This window comes from Schistocerca gregaria, chromosome 3 (genome assembly GCF_023897955.1).
Source record: "Schistocerca gregaria isolate iqSchGreg1 chromosome 3, iqSchGreg1.2, whole genome shotgun sequence".
Taxonomy (NCBI): domain Eukaryota; kingdom Metazoa; phylum Arthropoda; class Insecta; order Orthoptera; family Acrididae; genus Schistocerca; species Schistocerca gregaria.
This window is the reverse complement of record NC_064922.1, coordinates 746,840,603-746,867,430: the sequence shown is the minus strand read 5'-3', so window position 1 is coordinate 746,867,430 and position 26,828 is coordinate 746,840,603. Positions and strand designations below refer to the sequence as shown.

The window sequence follows — 26,828 nt, the reverse complement described above, 5'->3', positions numbered from 1 at the left end:
CTAAAAGTCTTGTTCCTCCTGCCATCAGACTTTACTAATTCCCAATATATCTAACTTTAACCTATCCATTTCCCTTTGTAAAATTTCTAATCTATCTGCCCAATTAAGAGATCTGACATTCCATGCACTGATCCGTAGAATGCCGGTTTGTTTCTCCTGATAATGATTTCCTCCTGAGTAGTCCCTGTTCAGACATCTGAATGGGCGACTGACTATTTTACCTCTGGAATATTTTACCCAAGAGGACGCCATCATCATTTAATCATACAGTAAAGCTGTGCATGCCTCTGGAAAAATTACGGGTATCCCAAGGCGAGATCAGTCAATCTTCCAGACTGTTGCCCCTGCAACTCTTGAAAGGCTGCTGCCCCTCTTCAGGAACCACACGTTTGTCTGGCCTCTCAACAGATACCCCTCGGTTGTGGTTGCACCTACGATACGGCTATCTGTATCACTGAGGTACGCGAGCCTCCCCATCAGTGGCAAGATCCATGTTTCCTGGAGCTGTGTTACAAGCATTAAAACAAGAGAGGTGTTGAAAAAAAATCTGAAGATAGCAGAATATCGCCAGAAGACATTTCACAAAATCCAAAGAAATTCTGGTCGTATGTAAAGGCTGGTTCAGTCCATATGAAGTGGTCCAGTGATGGTTGCTTGACCATTTTTAAATATTTTAATTTTTTTTATATGTGATTGCCATGTATTTGAGAAGTTCAAAACAGTTATTTTAAAATAATTAATCTTGCACCTTTACTGGATGGTGGCCATTTTTACTTGTAGGCGCGTGACAATTTTTCAGTCTGGAGACATTAGTGAAAATTTGAATCTCTGCACTGGGTTAAGTTACAACATTGCAATTGACATGATTGTTTTTAGAAAAGTGTCCTTATGATTGTTTTTAGAAAAGTGTCCTCTACAACACCGTCTATTACAGAAAATATTCTAAATTCAAAAATACCTAGTCCAAATGACCTCCAAAGTTAGGTACCCAAATTTTCAAAAATCCACTTTTTAGGCCCAAAAATAACAAACAAGAGGTGATTTGTGAGAGTCTGTTTTTTCCTATAGTTAAATATCATACTCTACTAGCCTCACAGAGAGCAAGAACACAATTGTTTCCTTAATTTTTTATCAATTATTGAAATTTGAAAATTTTAATTTTTTGTAAAGTTTGTTGTTATCTCATGTGGGGCTGAATATAACAATTTGATTTTTGCACAGTGTGTATACCTATATGATAGCAACGTACTGTAAAAATTTCAACATTGATATCTGGCTGTGAACAAAGATATGAATTTTTGAAAATGAGGAAATAATTCACATTACTCTACAGCTGATCTTATGGCTGTTGCCTATTTCTACATCTACATCTACATGACTACTCTGCAATTCACATTTAAGTGCTTAGCAGAGGGTTCATCGAACCACAATCATACTATCTCTCTACTATTCCACTCCCGAACAGCGAGCGGGAAAAACGAACACCTAAACCTTTCTGTTCGAGCTCTGATTTCTCTTATTTTATTTTGATGATCATTCCTACCTATGTAGGTTGGGCTCAACAAAATATTTTCGCATTCGGAAGAGAAAGTTGGTGACTGAAATTTCGTAAAAAGGTCTCGCCGCGACGAAAAACGTATATGCTGTAATGACTTCCATCCCAACTCGTGTATCATGTCTGCCACACTCTCTCCCCTATAACGTGATAATACAAAACGAGCTGCCCTTTTTTGCACCCTTTCGATGTCCTCCGTCAGTCCCAACTGGTAAGGATCCCACACCGCACAGCAATATTCTAACAGAGGACGAACGAGTGTAGTGTAAGCTGTCTCTTTAGTGGACTTGTTGCATCTTCTAAGTGTCCTGCCAATGAAACGCAACCTTTGGCTCGCCTTCCCGACAATATTATCTATGTGGTCCTTCCAACTGAAGTTGTTCGTAATTTTAACACCCAGGTACTTAGTTGAATTGACAGCCTTGAGAATTGTACTATTTATAGAGTAATCGAATTCCAACGGATTTCTTTTGGAACTCATGTGGATCATCTCACACTTTTCGTTATTTAGCGTCAACTGCCACCTGACACACCATACAGCAATCTTTTCTAAATTGCTTTGCAATTGATACTGGTCTTCGGATGACCTTACTAGACAGTAAATTACAGCATCATCTGCGAACAGTCTAAGAGAACTGCTCAGATTGTCACCCAGGTCATTTATATAGATCAGGAACAGTAGAGGTCCCCGGACGCTTCCCTGGGGAACACCTGATATCACTTCAGTTTTACTCGATGATTTGCCATCTATTACTACGAACTGCGACCTTCATGACAGGAAATCACGAATCCAGTCGCACAACTGAGACGATACCTCATAGCTCCGCAGCTTGATTAGAAGTCGCTTATGAGAAACGGTGTCAAAAGCTTTCCGGAAATCTAGAAATACGGAATCAACTTGAGATCCCCTGTCAATAGTGGCCATTACTTCGTGAGAATAAAGAGCTAGCGGCGTTGCACAAGAGCGATGTTTTCTGAAGCCATGCTGATTACGTGTCAATAGATCGTTCCCTTCGAGGTGATTCATAATGTTTGAATACAGTATATGCTCCAAAACCCTACTGCAAACCGACGTCAATGATAGAGGTCTGTAGTTAAATGGATTACTCCTACTACCCTTCTTGAACACTGGTGCGACCTGCGCAATTTTCCAATCTGTAGGTACAGATCTATCGGTGAGCGAGCGGTTGTATATGAGTGCTAAGTAGGGAGCTATAGTATCAGCGTAATCTGAAAGGAACCTAATTGGTATACAATCTGGACCTGAAGACTTGCCCGTATCAAGCGATTTGAGTTGCTTCGCAACCCCTAAGGTATCTACTTCTAAGAAACTCATGCTAGCAGATGTTCGTGTTTCAAATTCTGGAATATTCCATTCATCTTCCCTGGTGAAGGAATTTCGGAAAACTGCGTTCAATAACTCCGCTTTAGCGGCACAGTCGTCGATAACAGTACCATCGGCACTGCGCAGCGAAGGTATTGACTGCGTCTTGCCGCTTGTGTACTTTACATACGACCAGAATTTCTTCGGATTTTCTACCAAATTTCGAGACAATGTTTCTTTGTGGAACCTATTAAAGGCATCTCGCATCGAAGTACGTGCCAAATTTCGCGCGTCTGTAAATTTTAGCCCATCTTCGGGATTTCGCGTTCTTCTGAACTTCGCATGCTTTTTCCGTTGCCTCTGCAACAGCGTTCGGACCTTTTTTGTGTACCACGGGGGATCCGTTCCATCTCTTACCAATTTATGAGGTATGAATATCTCAATTGCTGTTGCTACTATATCTTTGAATTTGAGCCACATCTCGTCTACATTCGCATAGTCAGTTCGGAAGGAATGGAAGTTGTCTTTTAGGAAGGCTTCTAGTGGCACTTTATCCGCTTTTTTAAATAAAATTATTTTGCGTTTGTTTCTGATGGATTTGGAAGAAATGGTATTGAGCCTAGCTACAATGACCTTGTGATCACTAATCCCTGTATCAGTCATGATGCTCTCTATCAGCTCTGGATTGTTTGTGGCTAAGAGGTCAAGTGTGTTTTCGCAACCATTTACAATTTGTGTGGGTTCGTGGACTAACTGCTCGAAATAATTTTCGGAGAAAGCATTTAGGACAATCTCGGAAGACGTTTTCTGCCTACCACCGGTTTTGAACAAGTATTTTTGCCAACATACCGAGGGTAGGTTGAAGTCCCCACCAACTATAACCGTATGAGTGGGGTATTTATTTGTTACGAGACTCAAACTTTCTCTGAACTGTTCCGCAACTGTATCATCGGAGTCTGGGGGTCGGTAGAAGGAGCCAATTATTAACTTAATTCGGCTGTTAAGTATAAGCTCCACCCATACCAATTCGCACGGAGTATCTACTTCGACTTCACTACAAGATAAACCACTACTGACAGACACAAACACTCCACCACCAATTCTGCCTAATCTATCTTTCCTGAACACCGTCTGAGACTTCGTAAAAATTTCTGCAGAACTTATTTCAGGCTTTAGCCAGCTTTCTGTACCTATAATGATATCAGCTTCTGTGCTTTCTATTAGCGCTTGAAGCTCAGGGACTTTTCCAGCGCAACTACAACAATTTACAACTATAATTCCGACTGTTCCTTGATCCAAGCACGTCCTGTAATTGCCAAGCACCCTTTGACATTGCAGCCCATCCCGCACTTTCCCGAGGCCTTCTAACCTAAAAAACCGCCCAGTCCACGCCACACAGCATCCGCTACCCGTGTAGCCGCCAGCTGAGTGTAGTGAACTCCTGACTTATTCAGTGGAACCTGAAACCCCACCACCCTATGGCGCAAGTCAAGGAATCTGCAGCCAATACGGTCGCAAAACCGTCTGAGCCTCTGATTCAGACCCTCTACCCGGCTCTGCACCAAAGGTCCGCAGTCGGTTCTGTCAACGATGCTGCAGATGGTGAGCTCTGCCTTCATCTCGTAAGCAAGACCGGCAGCCTTCAGCAAATCAGATAGCCGCTGGAATCCAGAGAGAATTTCCTCAGATCCAAAGCGACACACATCATTAGTGCCGACATGTGCCACCACCTGCAGCTGGCTGCACCCTGTGCTCTTCCTGGCATCCGGAAGGACCCTTTCCACATCAGGAATGACTCCTCCCGGAATGCACACGGAGTGCACACTGGATTTCTTCCCCTCCTTAGCCGCCGTATCCCTAAGGGGCCCCATTACGCGCCTAACATGGTTTATAATTGCAATATTAAACAATAGGAGTTTTTGCTTATGTTCTATGGCAATAAAAATGCTCGTTTACATTTAAGTTTATTGTCAATAAAGAAGTGCATTATTGCTGGGTGTGTCATTGTAAAGTATATTACTGCTGGGTGTGGCATTGTTGTAGTCAGTCTGTTCTGAAACCTCTGTTAGAGTGTATGTACATACTTCATCGAATGTGCAGAATGTCTTATGTGCTTTGTTATGTGTGTAATTTGTAATTAATTTTGAGAGATTAACTGGAATGCAATAACTTGGAAGAACAGTGCTCTGTTGGACAGAGTGAAGTGTGTCACAAAACAGTTTACAGTTCAGTTTCTAAAAACTTGAAAAATGTCAATGACTGTGATGAAGTTAGACAAACTTTGTTGAAATTTCGAGTAAATTCTTCTGTAACATCAGTGTGTGAGTATCATGAGAAGAAAAATATTCTGAAGTAAAACCACGTTTTTGGAAGAAAGTGCTGTGATCCACTTACAGTTCATAAAGAGCCTATCAGGAAAGGTTTGAGGGAAATAAAAGTTGAACATTTGGCCTTGTTATGTGAGAGTGAAACAGCTTCCCAAGTGAAACCTAACGTGATACCTGAAAATTCCTGTGCCCAAATTGTTACTCAAAAATATTTGTTGTGAATCCAGAATGAGAATCATGTAACCTTGTTAATGACATTTATATTCCTAATGAGGAAGCTGTTAGCATATTGGGTTTTGCTTGTTCTAAGTTAGACGTATCTCTTGCTTCGAATATAATAAAATTAAGTAGCAGAAAAAGAAAAGCAGCTATTGCAAATAAGGTACAACAAATTTCAGACAAAATTAGAAAAGACTTGGAATCATTCTTTAATAATACAGATACCAACATTATTTCTAAAGAAGAAGAAAACCTACCACGAGCATCATCTGACACTGAGTATTTGAGCTCAATAGAGAAATTACAAATTAAATGTTCAGTGACACCTAAAGAGGAAAAAGTTAAAATTTTAAGTTTGCTCCCTGACTCGTGGTCAAGAGAAAAAATAGTTCATGAATCCAACGTTTCTCATTGTTTGGTTAAACTAATCTGAAAATTAGTGAAAGAGCAATGCATTCTTCCAGTTTTAGGAAAGAAGAGAGGAGTAGGTATAAGTGAAGAAACAATTAAAAAGATCCAGCAGTTTTTTGAAGATCATGAAAACAGTAGGACGTGCCCAGGTTGCAAAGCTAGCAGAAGAGTTGTTATAAATGGAGTTAAAATAACAAAGCATAAATGACTAGTACTGTCAAATTTAAATGAACTTTTTATAGCTTTCAAAATTTCTCATTCTGAATGCAAAATTGGAAGGTCAAAATTTTGTGAGCTTCGTCCTTAGTGGTGAACTTTGGCTGGATCCTCAGGGACACACTCTGCATGTGTTTGTTTATATCATCAAAATGTCAAACTGATGATTGCAGGTGCAAAACTCAGTGATCTTAACTGCAAATAGTTACTAGATTAAATTGTCTGTGACACTTTAACAGTTATGACTGCATGATGAGTTTGTGTTATAAATGCCCCGGTAAGGAAAGCGTTATTGAATTGTTTCACAAATATGATGAGGAAATACCAGGCAGTATTACCTTCAAACAGTGGGTCACAGCTGACAGGGCAGAAATGAACAGTGGTTAAACCTCAGGAAAAGTACTTGGAATATTTAACTGATAACTTAGAAAAACTCAAAAGTCACCACTAAGTTTCAAAAATCCAAAGTAAGTTTTTGAAGGACAAAAAGCACATCATCATGAAACTGAATGCATAGTGCTAGCTGATTTTGCAGAAAATTTTACATTAGTGATTCAAGATGCAATACAAGGGTACTACTGGGTCAATGACCAGACAACAGTGCATCCATTTATTCTCTACTTTAAAAATGAGAAAAATGAAGTTTGCAATTCTTCAATTTGCATTCTAAACGACTACTTGGAGCACAATGCTTTGGCTGCACATGTGTTTCAAAAGTATGTAGTGAATTACATAAAAGAAAATTTTCCCAAGGCTGGGTAGCAGATATACTTTTCAGATGGAAGTAGTAGTCAGTATAAGAACAAAAAGAATTTTTCAAATCTGTGCAACCACAAAGTAGACTTTGGGTTGGAGGCTGAATGGCACTTTTTTGCATCTTACCACATTATGTGATGGAATAGGAGGTACAAAAAAACCTGAAGGAAGTAAAGTCAGCCTACAAAGACCAATCACAGACCAAATTCTCATAGTACAGGACATTTATGTCTTTTGCAAAGATAATATTAAAGGCATTACCTATTTTCTGACCAAGAAAGAAGAAATGGGTCTGCATATGAAAACAACCCTTCAAACCAGATTTGAAAACTATATAGCAATAAAAGGAACAACACATTTCCACAAATTCCTTGGCATTGTTGAAAACTTAGTTCGATACTATGTAACATCAGAAACCGAAATTTATGAGGATCATTGTGTCAGTAAAATTATATCTCTGTCTTTAATGTTGAATGACTTAGTGGCATGTGTGTATGATGGATAGTGGTGGCTTGCAGAAGTTGAAAGAATAAGTTTGGAAAACAATAATGTTTTTCTGCATTTTTACCACCCTGCTGGCCCAAGAACATCGTTCAAGAAATCTACTAGTGACAAAGTTTGGATACCAATGAAAAATGTTTTAAGACAACTTTCAGTGCTTGAACTTACCACAGCAACTGGGAGGTCTTATTGTATATCACAGAAGCTGTCTGAAGAAATAAGTGTTTTTAACATTCACCACCAGGCTTAGAAACAGTCGCATCTCGAAGGATGTTAATTGAAACTATTTATTATAAGTATGTCAAAATAAATGTTAATTTCAGTGATGTTTCCATTTTTGTGTGTAATTCAGTACATTACTTCAATAATAATTGATTATAGCCCACCAGTATCACACATGAATAGGCAACAGTCATAAGATCAGTTGTAGAGTAATGTGAATTACTCCTCATTTTCAAAAATTTGTATCTTTGTTCACAGTAAGATATCAATGTTGCAAATTTTACAGTAAATTGCTATCATATAGGTGTACAAACTGTGCAAAAATCATATTTTTATATTCAGTCCCATCTGAGATAGCTAACAACAAACTTTCAAAAAAATTAAAATGTTCAGATTTCAATAATTGATAAAAAATTAAGGAAACATTTGTGTTCTTGCTCTCTATAGGGCTAGTAGAGTATGATATTTAACTACAGGAAAAAAATACACTCCCATAAATCACTCCTTGTTTGTTATTTTTGGGCCTAAAAAGTGGATTTTTGAAAATTTGGATACCTAACTTTGGAGATCATTTGGACTGGGTATTTTTGAATTTTGGGTATTTTGTGTAATATGTTGTTGTTGTTGTTGTTGTTGTTGCGGTCTTCAGTCCTGAGACTGGTTTGATGCAGCTCTCCATGCTACTCTATCCTGTGCAAGCTTCTTCATCTCCCAGTACCTACTGCAACCTACATCCTTCAGAATCTGCTTAGTGTATTCATCTCTTGGTCTCCCTCTACGATTTTTACCCTCCACGCTGGCCCTCCAATGCTAAATTTGCGATCCCTTGATGCCTCAGAACATGTCCTACCAACCGATCCCTTCTTTTAGTCAAGTTGTGCCACAAACTACTCTTCTCCCCAATCCTATTCAATACTTCCTCATTAGTTATGTGATCTACCCATCTAATCTTCAGCATTCTTCTGTAGCACTACATTTCGAAAGCTTCTATTCTCTTCTTGTCCAAACTATTTATCGTCCATGTTTCACTTCCATACATGGCTACACTCCATACAAATACTTTCAGAAATAACTTCCTGACACTTAAATCTATACTCGATGTTAACAAATTTCTCTTCTTCAGAAACGCTTTCCTTGCCATTGCCAGTCTACATTTTATATCCTCTCTACTTCGACCATCATCAGTTATTTTGCTCCCCAAATAGCAAAACTCCTTCACTACTTTAAGTGTCTCATTTCCTAATCTAATTCCCTCAGCATCACCCGATTTGATCTGACTACATTCCATTATCCTCATTTTGCTTTTGTTGATGTTCATCTTATATCCTCCTTTTAAGACACTGTCCATTCCATTCAACTGCTCTTCCAAGTCCTTCGCTGTCTCTGATAGAATTACAATGTCATCGGCAAACCTCAAAGTTTTTATTTCTTCTCCATGGATTTTAATACCTACTCCGAATTTTTCTTTTGTTTCCTTTACTGCTTGCTCAATATACAGATTGAATAACATCAGGGAGAGGCTACAACCCTGTCTTACTCCCTTCCCAACCACTGCTTCCTTTTCATGTCCCTCGACTCTTGTAACTGCCATCTGGTTTCTGTACAAATTGTAAATAGCCTTTCGCACCCTGTATTTTACCCCTGCCACTTTTAGAATTTGAAAGAGAGTATTCCAGTCAAAATTGTCAAAAGCTTTCTCTAAGTCTACAAATGCTAGATATGTAGGTTTGCCTTTCCTTAACCTTTCTTCTAAGGTAAGTCGTAAGGTCAGTATTGCCTCACGTGTTCCAACATTTCTACGGAATCCAAACTGATCTTCCCCGGGGTCGGCTTCTACTAGTTTTTCCATTCGTCTGTAAAGAATTCGTGTTAGTATTTTGCAGCTGTGACTTATTAAATTGATAGTTCGGTAATTTTCACATCTGTCAACACCTGCTTTCTTTGGGATTGGAATTATTATATTCTTCTTGAAGTCTGAGGGTATTTCGCCTGTTTCATACATCTTGCTCACCAGATGGTAGAGTTTTGTCAGGCCTGGCTCTCTCAAGGCCGTCAGTAGTTCCAATGGAATGTTGTCTACTCCGGGGGCCTTGCTTCGACTCAGGTCTTTCAGTGCTCTGTCAAACTCTTCACGCAATATCATATCTCCCATTTCATCTTCATCTACATCCTCTTCCATTTCCATAATATTGTCCTCAAGTTCATTGCCCTTGTATAGACCCTCTATATACTCCTTCCACCCTTCTGCTTTCCCTTCTTTGCTTAGAACTGGGTTTCCATCAAAGCTCTTGATATTCATGCAAGTGGTTCTCCTTTCTCCAAAGGTCTCTTTAATTTTCCTGTAGGCAGTATCTATCGTACCCCTAGTCAGATAAGCCTCTACATCCTTACATTTGTCCTCTAGCCATCCCTGCTTAGCCATTTTGCACTTCCTGTCGACCTCATTTTTGAGACGTTTGTATTCCTTTTTGTCTGCTTCATTTACTGCATTTTTATATTTTTCTCCTTTCATCAATTAAATTTAATATTTCTTCTGTTACCCAAGGATTTCTACTAGCCCTCGTCTTTTTACCTACTTGATCCTCTGCTGCCTTCACTACTTCATCGCTCAAAGCTACCCATTCTTCTTCTACTGTGTTTCTTTCCCCCATTCCTGTCAATTGTTCCCTTATGCTCTGCTTGTAACTCTGTACAACCTCTGGTTCTTTCAGCTTATCCAGAGCCCATGTCCTTAAATTCCCACCTTTTTGCAGTTTCTTCAGTTTTAATCTACAAGTCATAATCAATAGATTGTGGTCAGAGTCCACATCTGCCCCTGGAAATGTCTTACAATTTAAAACCTGGTTCCTAAATCTCTGTCTTACCATTATATAATCTATCTCATAGCTTTTAGTATCTCCAGGGTTCTTCCATGTATACAACCTTCTTTCGTGATTCTTAAACCAAGTGTTAGCTATGATTAAGTTGTGCTCTGTGCAAAATTCTACCAGGCGGCATCCTCTTTCATTTCTTAGCCCCAATCCATATTCACCTACTGTGTTTCCTTCTCTCCCTTTTCCTACACTCGAATTCCAGTCACCCATGATTATTAAATTTTTGTCTCCCTTCACTATCTGAATAACTTCTTTTATTTCATCATACATTTCTTCAATTTCCTCGTCATCTGCAGAGCTAGTTGGCATATAAACTTGTACTACTGTAGTAGGTGTGGGCTTCGTATCTATCTTGGCCACAATAATGCATTCACTATGCTGTTTGTAGTAGCTTACCCGCATTCCTATTTTCCTATTCATTATTAAACCTACTCCTGCATTACTCCTATTTGATTTTGTGTTTATAACCCTGTATTCACCTGACCAGAAGTCTTGTTCCCCCTGCCACCGAACTTCACTAATTCCCACTACATCTAACTTTAACCTATCCATTTCCCTTTTTAAATTTTCTAACCTACCTGCCCGATTAAGGGATCTGACATTCCACACTCCGATCCGTAGAACGCCAGTTTTCTTTCTCATGATAACGACATCCTCTTTAGTAGTCCCCGCCCGGAGATCCGAATGGGGGACTATTTTACCTCCCGAATATTTTACCCAAGAGGACGCCATCATCATTTTATCATACAGTAAAGCTGCATGTTCTCGGGAAAAATTACGCCTGTAGTTTCCCCTTGCTTTCAGCCGTTCGCAGTACCAGCACAGCAAAACCATTTTGGTTATTGTTACAAGGCCAGATCAGTCAATCATCCAAACTGTTGCCCTTGCAACTACTGAAAAGGCTGCTGCCCCTCTTCAGGAACCACACGTTTGTCTGGCCTCTCAACAGATACCCCTCCGTTGTGGTTGCACCTACGGTAGGGCTATCTGTATCGCTGAGGTACGCAAGCCTCTCCACCAACGGCAAGGTCCATGGTTCATGGGGGGGTGGGGGGGTTGTGTAATAGACATTGTTGAATAGGACACTTTTCTAAAAACATCATGTCAATTGCAATGTTGTAACTTAACCCAGTGCAGAGATATTCATATTTTTGCTGATGTCTCTGAAGTGGAACATTGTCAGGTACTTAGAAACGAAAATGGCCGCCATTCAGTAAAGGTGAATTTTTTTTTTAAAAACTGTTTTGAACTTCTCAATTGTTGGATAATTACATATAAAAAGAATTAAATTATTTAAAAATGGTCAAGCAACCAACTTAATATTTATTTGGATTGACCCGGCTGTGAGTGGCACCGAAGTTAGTGTACAGTCCCTAGCGAATGAGACAGTAACTGAAATTAAGGGTTGCAAAGGTTAAAGTTGAAGTGCTTAACTCCTTTTTCAAATGTTCCTTTACAAAGGAAAACCCAGGAGATTTGCCCAATTTAATCATCGTACAACAGAAAAGATAAAGGAAATAAGTATTAGTGTCAGTGATATTGAGGAACAGGAATTCATTAAAACTGAACAAAGCTCCAGGCCCTGACAGAATCCCTGTAAGATTCTATACTGAATATGTGGCTGAGTTAGCTCCTCTTCTCACTATAATCTATCATGGATCTCAAACAAAAAAAACCATGCCCAGTTCTTGGAAAAAGGCACAGGTCACACTCGTCTACAAGAAAGGTAGTAGAAGTGATTCACAGAATCTTAGAACATATTCTGCGGCCAAACATAATGAAGTACCTCAAACAGAATGACCTCCACAATGCCAACCAGCTTGGTTTTCTGAAAACATCAATCACGTGAAATCCGACTCACACTTTTCTCAGATGACATACTGAAAACTTTGGACAAGGCAGCCAGATAGATGCAGTGTTTCATGATTTCTGAAAAGCATTTGACTCAGTTCCGCACCTTCGCTTATTGTCAAAAGTGTGAACATATGGGGTATCAAGTGAAATTTGTGACTGGATTGAGGGATTTTTGGTAGAGAGAACACAGCATGTTATCTTTGATGGAGAGTCATCAGATGTAGAAGTAATTTCAGGTGAGCCCCATTTAAGTGTTTTGGGACCATTGCAGACAATATTAATAGTAAAATCAGGCTTTTTGCTTAGGAGGATTGGTACATGAGTCCTCCCTGGTCCCCAACTCCCCATCCACCCTGTACAATATGCCTAGATCCACCACTGACAAACCACTCACAGTCAAGTGGATGAGTAGTGACAGATCTTGTATTTTCTGCAGAGGAGACAGGATCCACAGGAGAGGATAGTATCTGATTTCCCTCTCATGCCAGTATCACAGGTATAAGACTCTTGGGAGCTTTTTGAACACACTATTCCACAGCAGCTGCCAATCATTTGACTGTGGTCAGTGCAAATGTAATCAAACTCATTCCGTGTTTGAGAACGACATTCACAGTGGGATTGCATTTTGGCTGATGCAGTGTAGTACAAGTCAGTGAACAAATAACTTTAAATTACGTCCACTAATTATCTTTTAATCTGTTGAGCCAAAAAGTTTGTAATTCCCTATAAGAATTGAAGCAAATACACAGAACAAGATTTCTATTAAGGCAACATGAAAACCTGTTGTAAAAATTACTAGTTTCCTAAAACATTATGAAGTTAATTATAGTTACTAGCAAACTCGAAAACAGATAAATGCAGATAACGTATAGAGCTACTACTCTTTAAGGACTTGTAGATTATGCAGTGGACCATGGTAGCTTCCAAAAATTCTAAGAACTGCACTTTTATTTGCATTGATACACAATAAAAAATCCAGGGATGATGTGTTCATTGGCAGAATTGTGAACAACAAATTCTGCGAAATAACATACATATCCAATTTACAAAAATATAGGTTTGTAAGAATCCAAAACTTTTAAGAGGTGACCTATGCTGCACATAAATGTACAATGAAATTTAGTGGAAGATTGTTTTCAGTGAGGATAGGCGTACTGTTCTCAAAAATTTGTATAAACGTACCTACTACATGGATTTATCACTTAACTCTTTTTGTGCACACTTCTACACTAGCATGCTGGAACATTGCAGCATGAGTTTATCTCAGTCAAAATCACTAAAACGTGCGGCACCAACAAAGTACATCTTCTGCCTGTGGCGTTATACATGGCACAATATCATTATTCATTGGTCTGTAATTTTTCCACTTACAGCTTTTTGATTACAGCTGTATAAATCTGTATGATTCCAACTTCTCAAACAGACTTTTAACGATGATTTTCACAACAACTAACATTAACAATGGAAATATTTTGGCATAACGTCAGCCCTTATAAAGAATCTTGACAATGATTTGTTGTACACTATCTAATGTGGGAGTTTCTAGCCCCACTTTTGTTTTTTTCCCTTTTTCGCAACTGCACTTACTCACTTTGGCTGAGTCACTTCTTCACTGGTGCTGACATGGTTATGATGGACCTGTAGATTGGAGAAAGGTAAGGGTGGGATGTGGACAACACTACGTTTGGAAGTGCCAATGGTCTTGCCCCAGTGGTAACACTGGTTCCTTTCAGATCACTGAAGTTAAGCCCTGTGTGGCTTGGCTAGCACTTGGATGGGTGACATCCAGTCTGGAGAGTGCTGTTGCTAAGAGGGGTTCACTCAGCCTTTGTGAGACCAATTGAGGAGCTGCTTGATTGGGAAGTAGCGGCTCTGGTCATGAAAATTGACAACAGCTGGGAGAGCAGTGTGCTGACAGCATGTCCCTCAACATATGCACTCAGATACACTTGTGGACTGAGGATGACACTGCAGTTGGTCAGTACTGTTGGACCTTCAAGGCATGTTCGGACGGAGTTTAGCTTAGTTTAGTACTTCTGAGGTTGTAGTATACAACACTTATTATTATCGGAATTAGACAAGCATTGTCAGTGATGGTGTTCAGTTTGATATTTTTCACATGATAGAGCAGGTGTTCCACCGTCATGTGACCATTTTATGTTGCTATCCTGTGGGCCAAAGAAGCAAGGAGGATTAGGCCTAGCATGACATTTAAGTTGGTTAGGTTTTTCTTTGATAGGATCCTGAAGAGTAGGTCTGACAGACTGTCTAAGTAATTGGTGTTTAGGGTAATAGTTCTGCTGATGGTGGCAGGTAACCAGAAAGTATGTTGCATCATGTCCCATTTATCAGCTTCCCTTCCCCTCCAGCTGTTCACTGTGTACTGCTGAAATGACCTTGTTCACAGCAAGTACAAATGACAGCAATTGATTTTGGTACTGAGAATGGCCAGCCTGACCCTAACTTTTGAAAGAATTCAGTTTCACTGGTAATATCCTTCCTTCATTCAGTCAAAAGCTTCTTGGAGTGAAACAGTGTGTATTCACTTAAGTTAGGGCTGTGTGTATGCAGTTTGTGCAGCAGACAGTAGATTGCCTGGCTCAGCACTGCAGTACCCCATGGTGGACAATAGAAGTTACTCAAATTCCTCATCAGCTTCAATTATTAAACTGACCTAGATAACCTCCATTAAAAGAATCCTTAACCCAAACACCAAAGTGTGACACCCATAAAAACACTCTCTCTTATTTAGTGTCAACTCCCTTCCTGTTACAAGTCTGCGCTACTATTTCTACACTAACCATATACTTAACAAAAGAATAAATGTACTGCAGTAATATCACTCTTTTCCTTCGAAACCAAATTAGATGTGCTAAGATTCCATTAACTCCACAAATAAATTACACATTAAATTTTTTCAGCCTATTACGTAAACAAGAATATTTGGTGTGAGCCCCTCTCATAAAAGCAACACAAACATAGACGTAACATATTATATACTCACAGATGTCACTAATAACTAATCAGAAAACACAAAAATTAGCTTGCGAGATCACCCTGTCATCTTAAGCCATATGAATGTGACAGAACAACTGCAGGTACACCCTGCTCCACGTGCCTAGCTCAACCTCCCTTTCTTTAACCACTTCCTTTCGTCTTTGGTAGGAGATCCTGGTAATTTGGCCATTGCATCCCGTTTACCCTGGAAAGGACGAAGTTTTCCCACATGTACCACCATACTTCAGATTGGAAGTTGTAGTTTGACATTAACTAGAGTTGTCACCTCGACTACGTGGTAAGGTGCTTGACAAAGCTAAATAACATTTTAGTTTTTCCTTACAGCATGTAAGGCTAGATAGCATTACCCACTGTCCGATGCAGTGCTTATACAATTTCACTTTTTTGTTGTGAGTGCCTTCTTCTTGTTCTAGAGTCTTTGTCTTCATATTTTTAACCTGACACTGGACACTTTGTAACTTTTTAGCAAAATTTTGAGTGAAGGGTATACCCTTTTCCAGAGTAGGTTGGCATGATTTGAAAGGGGAGGGCATTTTTTGGCCAAAAATCCTCGTAGAGCACAACAAAGGGTAAAAACGTGTCCCAACTATCATGTGTTCTATTTACATCATAACTTAACATTTTCCCCACTGTCTTGTGAACCCTTTCATTTCTGCCATTCACTTGCAGCTCTGGTGCACTAGTTCATAACTTCTTTCTGTGTACTAGTCGGCATAATTACCTCGAGAACTCTGACATAAAGTTAGTGCTTGGGTTAGTTTTACCGTTTCTGGTGTTCCAAATTTCAATGACCATTGATAAACAATAACCTCTACCACTGTTTCCTAATGTTGATAATGGCCAAGTAAAGTGAAAAATTATTAATTATAATTAACGTGTAGGAGGGCTGTCTAAAAAGTTTCCGATCTACGGCCAGAAAAAATATTTTGGATACCTGACGGGGTTGGGACCATAATCCCCTTAAAAGTAGGCCCCTTGTGCTTGCACACACACTTAGCCCACTGATCATTCCTCTGCCGGAAACACCTCTGGAAGTCTTTTGGAATGGCATTCAGCTCTATCGTCATGTTCCACATTATCTCTTCTCTACTCTCAAAACGAGGTCCTTTCAGTAATGTCTTCAATTTTGGAAGCAACCAGAAGTCACAAGGAGTCATGTTTGGAGAGTAGGGAGTTAGGTGAATGGCTGTACTTCCACATTCTACCAAGAAATTTTGGATACAGTGGGATGAATGTGCAGGGGCGTTGTTGTGATGCAGTTGCCAGTTTTTCCCCATCCACATGTCTGGTCTTCTGTGCTGAACTGAGTCACAGTCATCGGAGAATATTTTGATATTACTCCTTTGTCACTGTTTGCCTTTCTGGTGCATATTCGTAAAGCACAATTCTACAGACAGTCAGCATCACCTTTATTTTGCTTTGTAACTGCCCTACTTTCTTTGGCCTTGGAGACTTGCGATGTTTCCATTGCAATGACTGTCTTTTTCTTTCTGGGTTGTACCCGTACAGCCATGACATATCTCCAGTTATCACGGTGTTCAGAAACCCAAGATCAGTGTTGGACCAGAAGGTCCTGTGCAATGTCAAAATGGAGGTCTTTTTGTTCTTGTGACAATAGCTTGGGCACGAATTTTGCAGCCTCTCGGTGCATGTTCAAATCATCATGCAGATGCAGAATCTTTACTCACTCCAACCTCTTGGGCAATCTCTCGCACTTTCAAATGACAATCTGCCATCACCAAATTTTGCACCCTCTCAACAACAGCTGCACTCCGAGCAATTTGGGGCCTGCCAGAATGCTGGTCACATTCTGTTGATGTGCGGCCATTTTTGAATCAGTTGAACCACTCCTTAATTTGTGTTACACCCATTGCATCTTCTCCAAACACCTGCTGAATCTTATGAATTGTTTCACTTTGAGAATCACCAAGCTTTTGACAAAATTTGATGCTGTATCTTTGCCCAACACGTTCAGTCACCTTGAGAGAATCGGTAACCCAACAAACATGTTGTGTAACACCTCACTCAGTGACCGACAGGAAGTGACTGATGGGCTAGAATGTGGGAACAAAATTCACGCATGCGAATAAAGGTCTCTTCCTTAACTGTGTACAGTAGTGCCACGCTATCGTCTCTATTTTGCACAAGAAAATCAAAGGTGGTAAAATGACAACATTGCCCCAGATTTGATTATGTCCCTGTAATGTTTGGCATGGAGTTTGCATTAGATGTTACCTAATTTACATACCTATAATCACAGCAAAGTCTGAAAGTCTTCTTACCATCTGAGAATTTCTTTGGCTTGATGACTACTGGCGATGGTCAGGTGCTGGCGCTTTCTTCTGTAAGTCAGTCCTGGAGCTGTTGATCAATAAACTCCTCCATCAATGGTTGTAGATAATGGGGTTACCAGTATAGTTTCTCGTGGGAATTCTGTGCTGCAATACTGATGTAGCTGAACAATGGTCTCGCTGGGTTAAATAATATCACTTATTCTCCAGCAATCTTTTTGTACACTCTATTACTTCTGTTCAGATGCTACATCTTTCCCTTTAGTGCAGTTAAGATGACAGACTGTCCTGGTCTACAAAACCTTTTACCAATTCTTGTTTTTGTACTATTCAGGTAGGTTGTTAACTATAATACCTAGAAGTATCTTCGTTCTGTAATGATTTACTAGTCCATACTGGAGGTGCAAGGGACTGAGCATCCCACAACATCCCATTGTGCATTACATATGCTCTAGCGTCCTCTACTTTTTTTAAAACAACCCACAATCAGCAACTGTTTGCTACTCCAATTACCTAACTTTGCGGATGCATGTAAACTATCAAAACAGATAAAAAACATCTTCCTCAGATTTATTTGTAAATGGAGTCACCAATAAGGCAGTACTAACTTCGAAGAAGGGTGGAGACATGCTAGAAGTTGACTTTTCTCTTCTTTCACCCTTTAGCCGATCTTCTTTCTTATGGAAAGCCTTATTATCAGCTTAAACTTTACCTGCCTTATCCAGCAAATGCTGAATCACCTCCTGGGTTGTTACTTTCTCACCATAGACCTGATAGACCCAGACAACAACTTAACGTTGGCACTTATTTGAAAACTTGTGCTAATTGCCACTGCTGCTGCATCATCTTCAGTTCTGCCCTCTGTTGGTCCACCGTTACAGCCTCCAACAGTTGTTCTGATAGCAAATGTAACAGATTGTTGCTTTGGGAAGGTGTGGGCAAGTAATTCTCTCCTTGAGGTGGATGGAGGTGTAGACGATGTAGTCAGCCAGTGTGTTACCAAAGCCCTTTGTTAACAATCATGCATGTGCAGCAAGCGGCTAGCGGATGGTGGGTGGCAATGACCCAGGTATTAGCCAGGGCTACAGGTGAGCCTAGCAGGACTACATGGGTGGTGAATATGGAACTGCAGGCTGGAGAGCCGCAGCAGACAATGGCCATTGCTGAGTTGCCTGGAACTCATGGTTCGGTCTGGACTGTGGAGGTAGTGGGAAGTGTTGTTTTCTCTAGGCTCATGTAGTCAGATGGCAGTCGCTACTTCACGACCTGGAGATGGCCAACTTAACTGTGTCAGAAGTGCAGTGACAACTGGCATAGGCTGTGCATCGAAGTTGGGCCCAGCTGCACTAATTGATGGGGGATTGGACCTGTGGGTTTAAATACTGCAGTCCAGCTCTGAGTTCATGGAAGAGCTGTGTTTTTGTGTTGCCTGGCAGCTTTTGGAAAGAGGCCGATGATCTGGATCTGGTTGTTGTTGATGTGACAGTTGTTCAAACTGCTGAAGCTTTCTGAAGGCTATTCTACTCCCAGGTCATTGACAGATGGGTGTGGTATGGAAGTGCCAGCATCTGCTGAACTGCAGTTTTGGCAGGGACATTGTCTGGAGGACAGACCGTGGCTGCAACCTGTTTACGGTTCTGGGCAGCTTTCCATGCTGCTAGAGCTTTAGGTCGCTATGGTTTTGTTAAAATTATTAGTTCATTTAAATTATAATGGTAAAACATTTGTGCATGGTCAGCAGAAAATAAAAATATATTTTAATTGATTGTTTTATAAAATGCAAAGCTTTCCATTCTGAATTTCATGAAATAAATCTCTTTAACAGTTAATATTGAAACATGTAAATATTCATTAAAAATACAGGGTGTTTCAAAATAAATATACGAGTTTTAAGGCTTTGTAGCACACATTACATTCACCTTACAATTATAAATAATACACCAAATGAAAGAGAAACACAAACAGTTTTTCTTACAATTATTCAGTGTGAACAGTGATCAAACATGAGTCGATAGGCAAGTTGTTCCGAAACCTTGATCAATGTGTTAGGAGTAACTGTTGGAATGACACTGTCTCTAAAGTCAAATTGATCAGCTGGTGTCAGAAGCACAGACTCATGATCATGTCAGATTGTGTGTGAACGTGGAGGCCATGTTTTAAATGCTGTCTCCACCAGCCCCTTGTGCCCAATCCACCGGTCAGATACAACGTCGCTTAACTAGTCGCATACTGAGTTTCCTAGTGAGGCGGCGCAGCATCTTGGTCCCAAATAAAGATGTGTTGTTCAGCTTCTTCCCATTGAGGCATGGGCCATGGCTGGAGCATATCAAGATAAGAAACTTCAGTTGCAGTTAATTCACCGAAAAAGAAATACCCATAAACTTTCCACAGTGATATTTCTTGGGGCTAAGCCTGAAAGACCAGCACTTGTTCAACATGTTTTTCAGTCTCTCTTTGTCATTCCATACTCTTCCCATTGTGCACAGGTATACAAACAAAACTATTTGAGTTGCTCTTTCATTTGGTGTATTATTTACAATTGCAAGTTTAACGTAATAAATGCTACAATGCCTTAAAACCGGTTCATTCATTTTGATACATCCTTTAAATTGGTATTCTGCTTTGTTACAATAGTGGTGACTCCAGTGCTAAAGCATTATCATTTTGTGAAAAAAAAAAAAAAAAAAAGAAAAAAAAAAGTGTTCGAAGTCATACGGAAGACCATTAAAGTAAAAACTGTTTACAAGTTGATCACATACCTCCAGTGTCTTGTTCCATCTTACTACAAATTTTCTTGTGTAAATAAAACATTGTTTCTAATGTTGTACAGCAGTTGTGTAACAGAGTTACAGTATTTAGGATGTTTTTGAATGAAATGTATCATATACTACAATACGTGGTCTCCGCTGTCACATTACACTGTTATGAATAGTGCCTAAAAGTGTCCATGCTTATTAAAACACAATTCCAGTGAGTTTCTCTAATGTTTCTTAACAGTAAGTGAAATGAGGATTCATCACTACACGCCAGAGATGAAGGAGCAGTCGAAATAGTATGTTATAAAACAAAAAAGAAAGCACAAACAGTTCTATCTTTGGGAGAAGCTATGGCTACAGCTACATGGTATTCACATGGTGTAGTGCTCCGAATCTACTTTCACAAAGGCAGACCATCACCAGGGAGTATTCACATCACTACTGGACAGACTAAAGTATGTCTCTAAAAGTGTCTGCATCTTGCAGCGAAGAAAGCTATTCTGTAATATACTTGCCTGTGTCTCGGAGCCTTGCCGCAAAGTTTTGTTGCTTTCACTATGAAGTATTTGGCTTCCAGTGATGAGAGTGAGAAAATATAGATGTGCAATTCTCACATCTCCATTTCCAGTTAGCTGGTAAAAAACATACCATTAACGTCCTAAAATATAATATCATAACCTTTTTAGTGCTGAAAGAATTTTCAGTATGTTTGGTACTCTTCTCGAAGGTGAATCCTGTCTTTGGCTATTCCTTGCTCACGGTCTGGAAGTAATGAATCAACATTTCATCCACTGTGAAATGATGCCTTAAAAATTTACTCAGATTTGACTTTCAACATCAGTAAATGCTGCTTAGATATGATCACGTGATAGATAACTGCCTGTGGTAACTAGTTAGAAATTGTAGCTACTGTCTTGCTGATATTTTGAGGCATTGGTTGTTCAGTCAGGTATCAGTGTCATTCAAGTGCAATATTTCAACAACGTGACTTGCTGTATTCATCAGGTGCTACCTGACACTATTAGTTCACTGGAACAGGTCCTACCTGTTCTCAGAAGACCTCTAGTGGGAAAGGAATGTAGTCATAGCACCTAGAACTGACCATGGTAGGACAAGGCAGTAGGTATAAAGGTTGGACCTGTTCCACTATTGATTATTGGTCTCAGATAGCACCTAATGTGGAAAATGAGTCAAATTTTTGAAATATTGTGCATGGGTGATGCTCATATCTGACAGAACACCCGACATCTCAGTATGTCAACACCTCAATACATACTCGAGCTCAGAAAAGGATTCCTCTGAAAGCTGTAAAGCTTTTAGTCCTTTTTTTCTTTTTTAAGTGTCTGTCAATGATCCAATGCCAATACTATTTGGTGATTTGTTAAGTTTGCTATTAAATTATCTGTATTCTACCAGGACTTTCCATTAACATATTTATGTCATTGTGTTGATTATTTCATCAGTTATTATGTCTGCCAGATATGTGGTTTGCTCAGCACTCTCTTCATATCCTTGCAGCAGCCCTTACAAAAAATGTGGCCTCACTCTACCGCCATTTATTTGGGTGGTCATAAAGATGATGATGATGATGATGATGATGATAATAATAATAATAGTAGTTATTATTCAGCAGCTGCAACATTTCCAGTGCTGTTGAAAATGGATTACTATGTGATACTCCATTTCATCAGTAGCTTGACATCACGACTGCAAACATGTACCTGCAATTTTGGAGATTGTACATTTACAGTAAAAAGACTTTACTTTGATTTGATGTACATAGTGTGAAAGATTTAAGCATTATACATTGCATCAGTTTACATTTTAAGAATATTTAATCTAATATTTAATTTGTGCGTGGTTCATGGTGTGGGTTGCGGTAGTTGTGTCCTAGTTCATGAACCACGGGCAACGTATGAGTGGCCAAGTAAGTGGTCCCAACAGTCGGGATACCAGTTACTTTGGAATAAGGCTGGGCATCTCGGACATATTCTGAGTCGTGGTCACCTTTGTGCTCATACGGCAAAGGCTACCAAATCCACCGGTTAGTCCCTCAACCACTATGGGTAAAACCCAATGGGACTCTGGGCAAGTAAGGCTGGCAACGTGCTTCCCTGGTACTTTAAATATGATGCTGACAACAATCAGAGCAAAATGCCTCGGACCTTTGGAGGTGACGGAGTCCCACCTCTAACTGACAAACCAGGGACTCCTAAGATACAACTTGGCAGACAAATGGTAATGAGATGGAGTGCTATTAATATCAATGGGCGCTACTCTGGAAAGAAGGTAGAGCTGGCAGAGGCTGCAAGTAAGATGGGGCTGGATGATTTAGCTATTAGTGACATTCGGGTAAGGGGTGAGAAAGAAGAGGAAGTGGGAGAATACAAGGTCTACCTGTCAGGAGTCAAAGCTGGAATAGCACAAAGGGCTGTAGGGCTTTACATCAGGAAAGAAATGGAACCCAGCGTAGTTGCAGTAAGGTATGTAAACGAACGACTGATGGGGATAGATTTGACAGTGTCTAGCAAGAAAATTAGGATTGTGTCAGTATGTTCGCGTTGTGAAGGGACAGATCAAGATAAGATGAATAGTTTTTATGAGGCACTCAGTGATGTAGTTGTTAGAGTAAAGGACAAGGAAAGTGTTCTACTCATGGGTGATTTTAACGCCAGGATTGGAAATCGAACAGAAGGGTGTGGAAAGGTTATGGGTAAATTTGGAGAGGATATGGAGGCCAACAGGAACAGGAAACAACTCTTGGATTTCTGTGCCAGTATGGGCTTAGTAATCACAAACTCCTTTTTTAAACATAAGAACATTCACCGGTATACTTGGGAAGGCAGGGGAACCAAATCTGTCATTGACTTTATAATAACAGATCAAGAATTCAGGAAGGCTGTGAGGGACACACATGTATTCGGGTGATTCTTTGATGACACTGATCAGTGCATCTGCAGTGAAATTGGGATTGTGAGGCTGAAAGTGCAGGAGGTAAGGTCCATATGTAGGAGGATAAGAGTGGAGAAACTTCAGGATAAGGAAATCAGGCACAAGTACATAACAGCGATCTCAGAAGGTACCAGTTAGTAGAATGTAGTCAATTAGTCATTGGAAAAGGAATGGACAAGGTACAGGGACACAGTACTAGAAGTGGCTAAAGAATGTCTTGGAACAGTAGCGTGCAAAAGTAGGATGAAGCAAACAGCTTGGTGGAATGACACAGTCAAGGGAGCCTGTAAAAGGAAAAAGAAGGCGTATCAAAAATGGCTACATACTAGAACTCAGGTAGACAGAGAATGTTATGTTGAAGAAAGAAACAAAGCCAAACAGATAATTGCAGCATCCAAGAAGAGATCTTGGGAAGACTTTGGAAACAGGTTGGAGACTATGGGTCAAGCAGCTGGAAAACCGTTCTGGAGTGTAATTAGCAGTAATCGAAAGGGAGGTAGGAAAGAAATGACAAGTATTTTGGACAGGTTAGGAAAACTGCTGGTGAATCCTGTGGGTGCCTTGGGCAGATGGAGGGAATATTTTGAAAAGTTCCTCAATTAGGTGAAAATACGATCAGCAATGTTTCAGATTTCGAGGTAGAATGGGATAGGAATGATGATGGAAGTAGGATCACATTTGAGGAAGTGGAGAAAATGGTCAATAGATTGCAGTGCAATAAAGCAGCTGGGGTGGATGAAATTAAGTCAGAACTCATCAAATACAGTGGAATGTCAGGTCTTAAATGGCTACACAGGATAATTGAAGTGGCCTGGGAGTCGGGACAGGTTCCATCAGACTGGACAAAAGTAGTAATCACGCCAATCTTTAAACATGGAAACAGAAAAGATTGTAACAGCTACAGAGGTATCTCTTTAATCAGCGTTGTGGGTAAAATCTTCTCAGGTATTGTTGAAAGGAAAGTGCGAGTATTAGTTGAGGACCAATTAGATGAAAATCAGTGTGGGTTTAGGCCTTTTAGAGGTTGTCAGAACCAGACCTTTAGCTTACAGCAAATTATGGAGAAGTGTTATGAGTGGAACAGGGAATTGTATCTATGTTTTATAGATCTAGAAAAGGCATATGACCGGGTTCCTAGGAGGAAGTTATTGTCTGTTCTACGAGATTATGGAATAGGAGGCAAACTTTTGCAAGCAATTAAAGGTCTTTACGTGGATAGTCAGGCAGCAGTTAGAGTTGACGGTAAATTGAGTTCATGGTTCAGAGTAGTTTCAGGGGTAAGACAAAGCTGCAACCTTTCTCCATTGTTGTTCATATTATTTATGGATCATATGTTGAAAACAATAGACTGGCTGGGTGAGATTAAGATATGTGAACACAAAATAAGCAGTCTTGCGTATGTGGATGACTTAGTTGTGATGGCAGATTCGATTGAAAGTTTGCAAAATAATATTTCAGAGCTAGATCAGAAATGTAAGGACTATGGTATGAAGATTAGCATTTCCAAAACGAAACTAATGTCAGTGGGAAATAAATATAAACGGATTGAGTGCCAAATAGGAGGAACAAAGTTAGAACAGGTGGACGGTTTCAAGTACTTAGGATGCATATTCTCACAGGATGGCAACATAGTGAAAGAACTGGAAGCGAGGTGTAGCAAAGCTAATGGAGTGAGCGCTCAGCTACAATCTAGTCTCTTCTGCAAGAAGGAAGTCAGTACCAAGACTAAGTTATCTGTGCATTGTTCAATCTTTCGACCAACTTTGTTGTATGGGTGGATTCAGGTTACCTTATCAACAAGTTTGAGGTTATGGATATGAAAGTAGCTAGGATGATTGCAGGTACTAGTAGAAGGGAACAATGGCAGGAGGGTGTCCACAATGAGGAAGGTGGGGTCATGTTACACGCATGGGAGAAGCAAGGTTACCCAAGAAACTCATGGGTTCAGCAGTAGAGATTAGGAGGAGTCGAGGCAGACCAAGGAGAAGGTACTTGTATTCGGTTAAGAATGATTTTGAAGTAATAGGTTTAACATCAGAAGAGGCACTAATGTTAGTACTGATTAGGGGAACATGGAGGAATTTTATAAGGGGACTATGCTCCAGACTGAATGCTGAAAGGCATAATCAGTCTTAAATGATTATGTTGATTTAATTTGTGCTGAATTGTTAACTTACTACAGTTCAAATATTTTATTTTCACAGAAAATTCTGTACATCCCTCCAAATTCAGAAAACAACTGGAAAAAATGGTCCATGAAGGTTCAGTGCTGCAAGATCTCTCTGTTTCTCGCCCAAGGGAACGTGTTCCATGGGGCATACCTGTACCAGATGACCCTAATCATACAGTTTATGTTTGGCTAGATGCCCTTGTAAACTATCTCACTGTTGCGGGTTATCCTGAACATGACTTCGCTTGGCCGCCAGATGTGCAGGTTGTTGGGAAAGACATACTGAAGTAAGTAACTGATGAGGGATGAATGGTTGTGTTAGCAGATGTGTAGTTAGTTAGTTTTGTTTGATTCATGTTCCATTGATAATTTTGCGTGAAAAATTGTAATGATGTGGAAACAGTAATCTTACATTCATATCAAAAATTAATTTGTAAATATGGCTACATGCTGAAAATTTATAAGATTTTTATAAAAAGTATGTAGATATGAATTAGTAATACCTACTCACCACCTTTTAAACATTAGAATAGAAATTCTACTGCAGAATAAGAGGAGCTTTTGAGGGAAACGTTTTCAGTTTATTTTCAAATCGTACTGTGCTGTGTGTCAGACATTTTATACCACTTGAGAACTGATCAAAAATTTTGGTTGCGGCATTGTGCATCATTTTTTTGTGCTAAAGACAAACTTATTGTGGACTAATGAGTGTCATTTTTCTGTCTGGTAGTATAATTATATATGTCATTGCTCCTTTTGAACTGCAGTGGATTATTTACAACAGACTTTATGACAAAATAAGTATACTGTGAAGCAGAGAGATTGATTTATCAATACCAGACCAAACCTTTTGAAATTTATCAAAATTGGTTTTAGTTCAACTTATACTTTCCTCAAAAATGCTTCATAAAATGATTTTATGTTTGTGATGCTTACAAGGTAAAGACAATGTGAAGGATTCACAGACATTCTGTGCACTTTGTGGTTACCTGTTAAATGCTGAAAGTAATTGACTACCCCAATACAGAGGAGATATATGCAGTTTCTTAAGCTTAAGTTTGTGCTTGTTTTCAGTAGACTTTTTCTTATCAAGTTTCTCTCAGGAATTGCAAAAACTTCAAAATCTTGACATAGCACTTCAATGGTAGCAAGTGGAATATTAACTGCGTCCCTGCCACTGATGAAACTAATACATTTACACTAAAACTGCAGCAATCTTAGGAGTCTAGCTCATCACCATACAATATAATGTAATATTTTTGGCTAGAGGAAGATACTGCAGTAAATCATAGTTTTAATGGCCTCTGTTCCTCCCAGACAATTAAACACTATAATATACACCAAATCAAGTACTACCAAAAATGCACAATACAGAAACATCCT

At 39.6% G+C, this 26,828-nt stretch overlaps 1 protein-coding gene across 3 annotated transcripts in view; it reads left to right on the top strand.

The window, feature by feature from the left end:
- Positions 1-26,828, top strand: part of LOC126353868 (methionine--tRNA ligase, mitochondrial-like) — a 112,081-nt gene that overhangs the window by 51,229 nt on the left and 34,024 nt on the right. For all 3 annotated transcript variants that reach the window (XM_050003048.1, XM_050003046.1, XM_050003047.1), the window contains exon 4: positions 25,480-25,732. In XM_050003048.1, the coding sequence (XP_049859005.1) occupies positions 25,480-25,732 (253 nt within the window). The remainder of the gene's footprint in view (positions 1-25,479; positions 25,733-26,828) is intronic.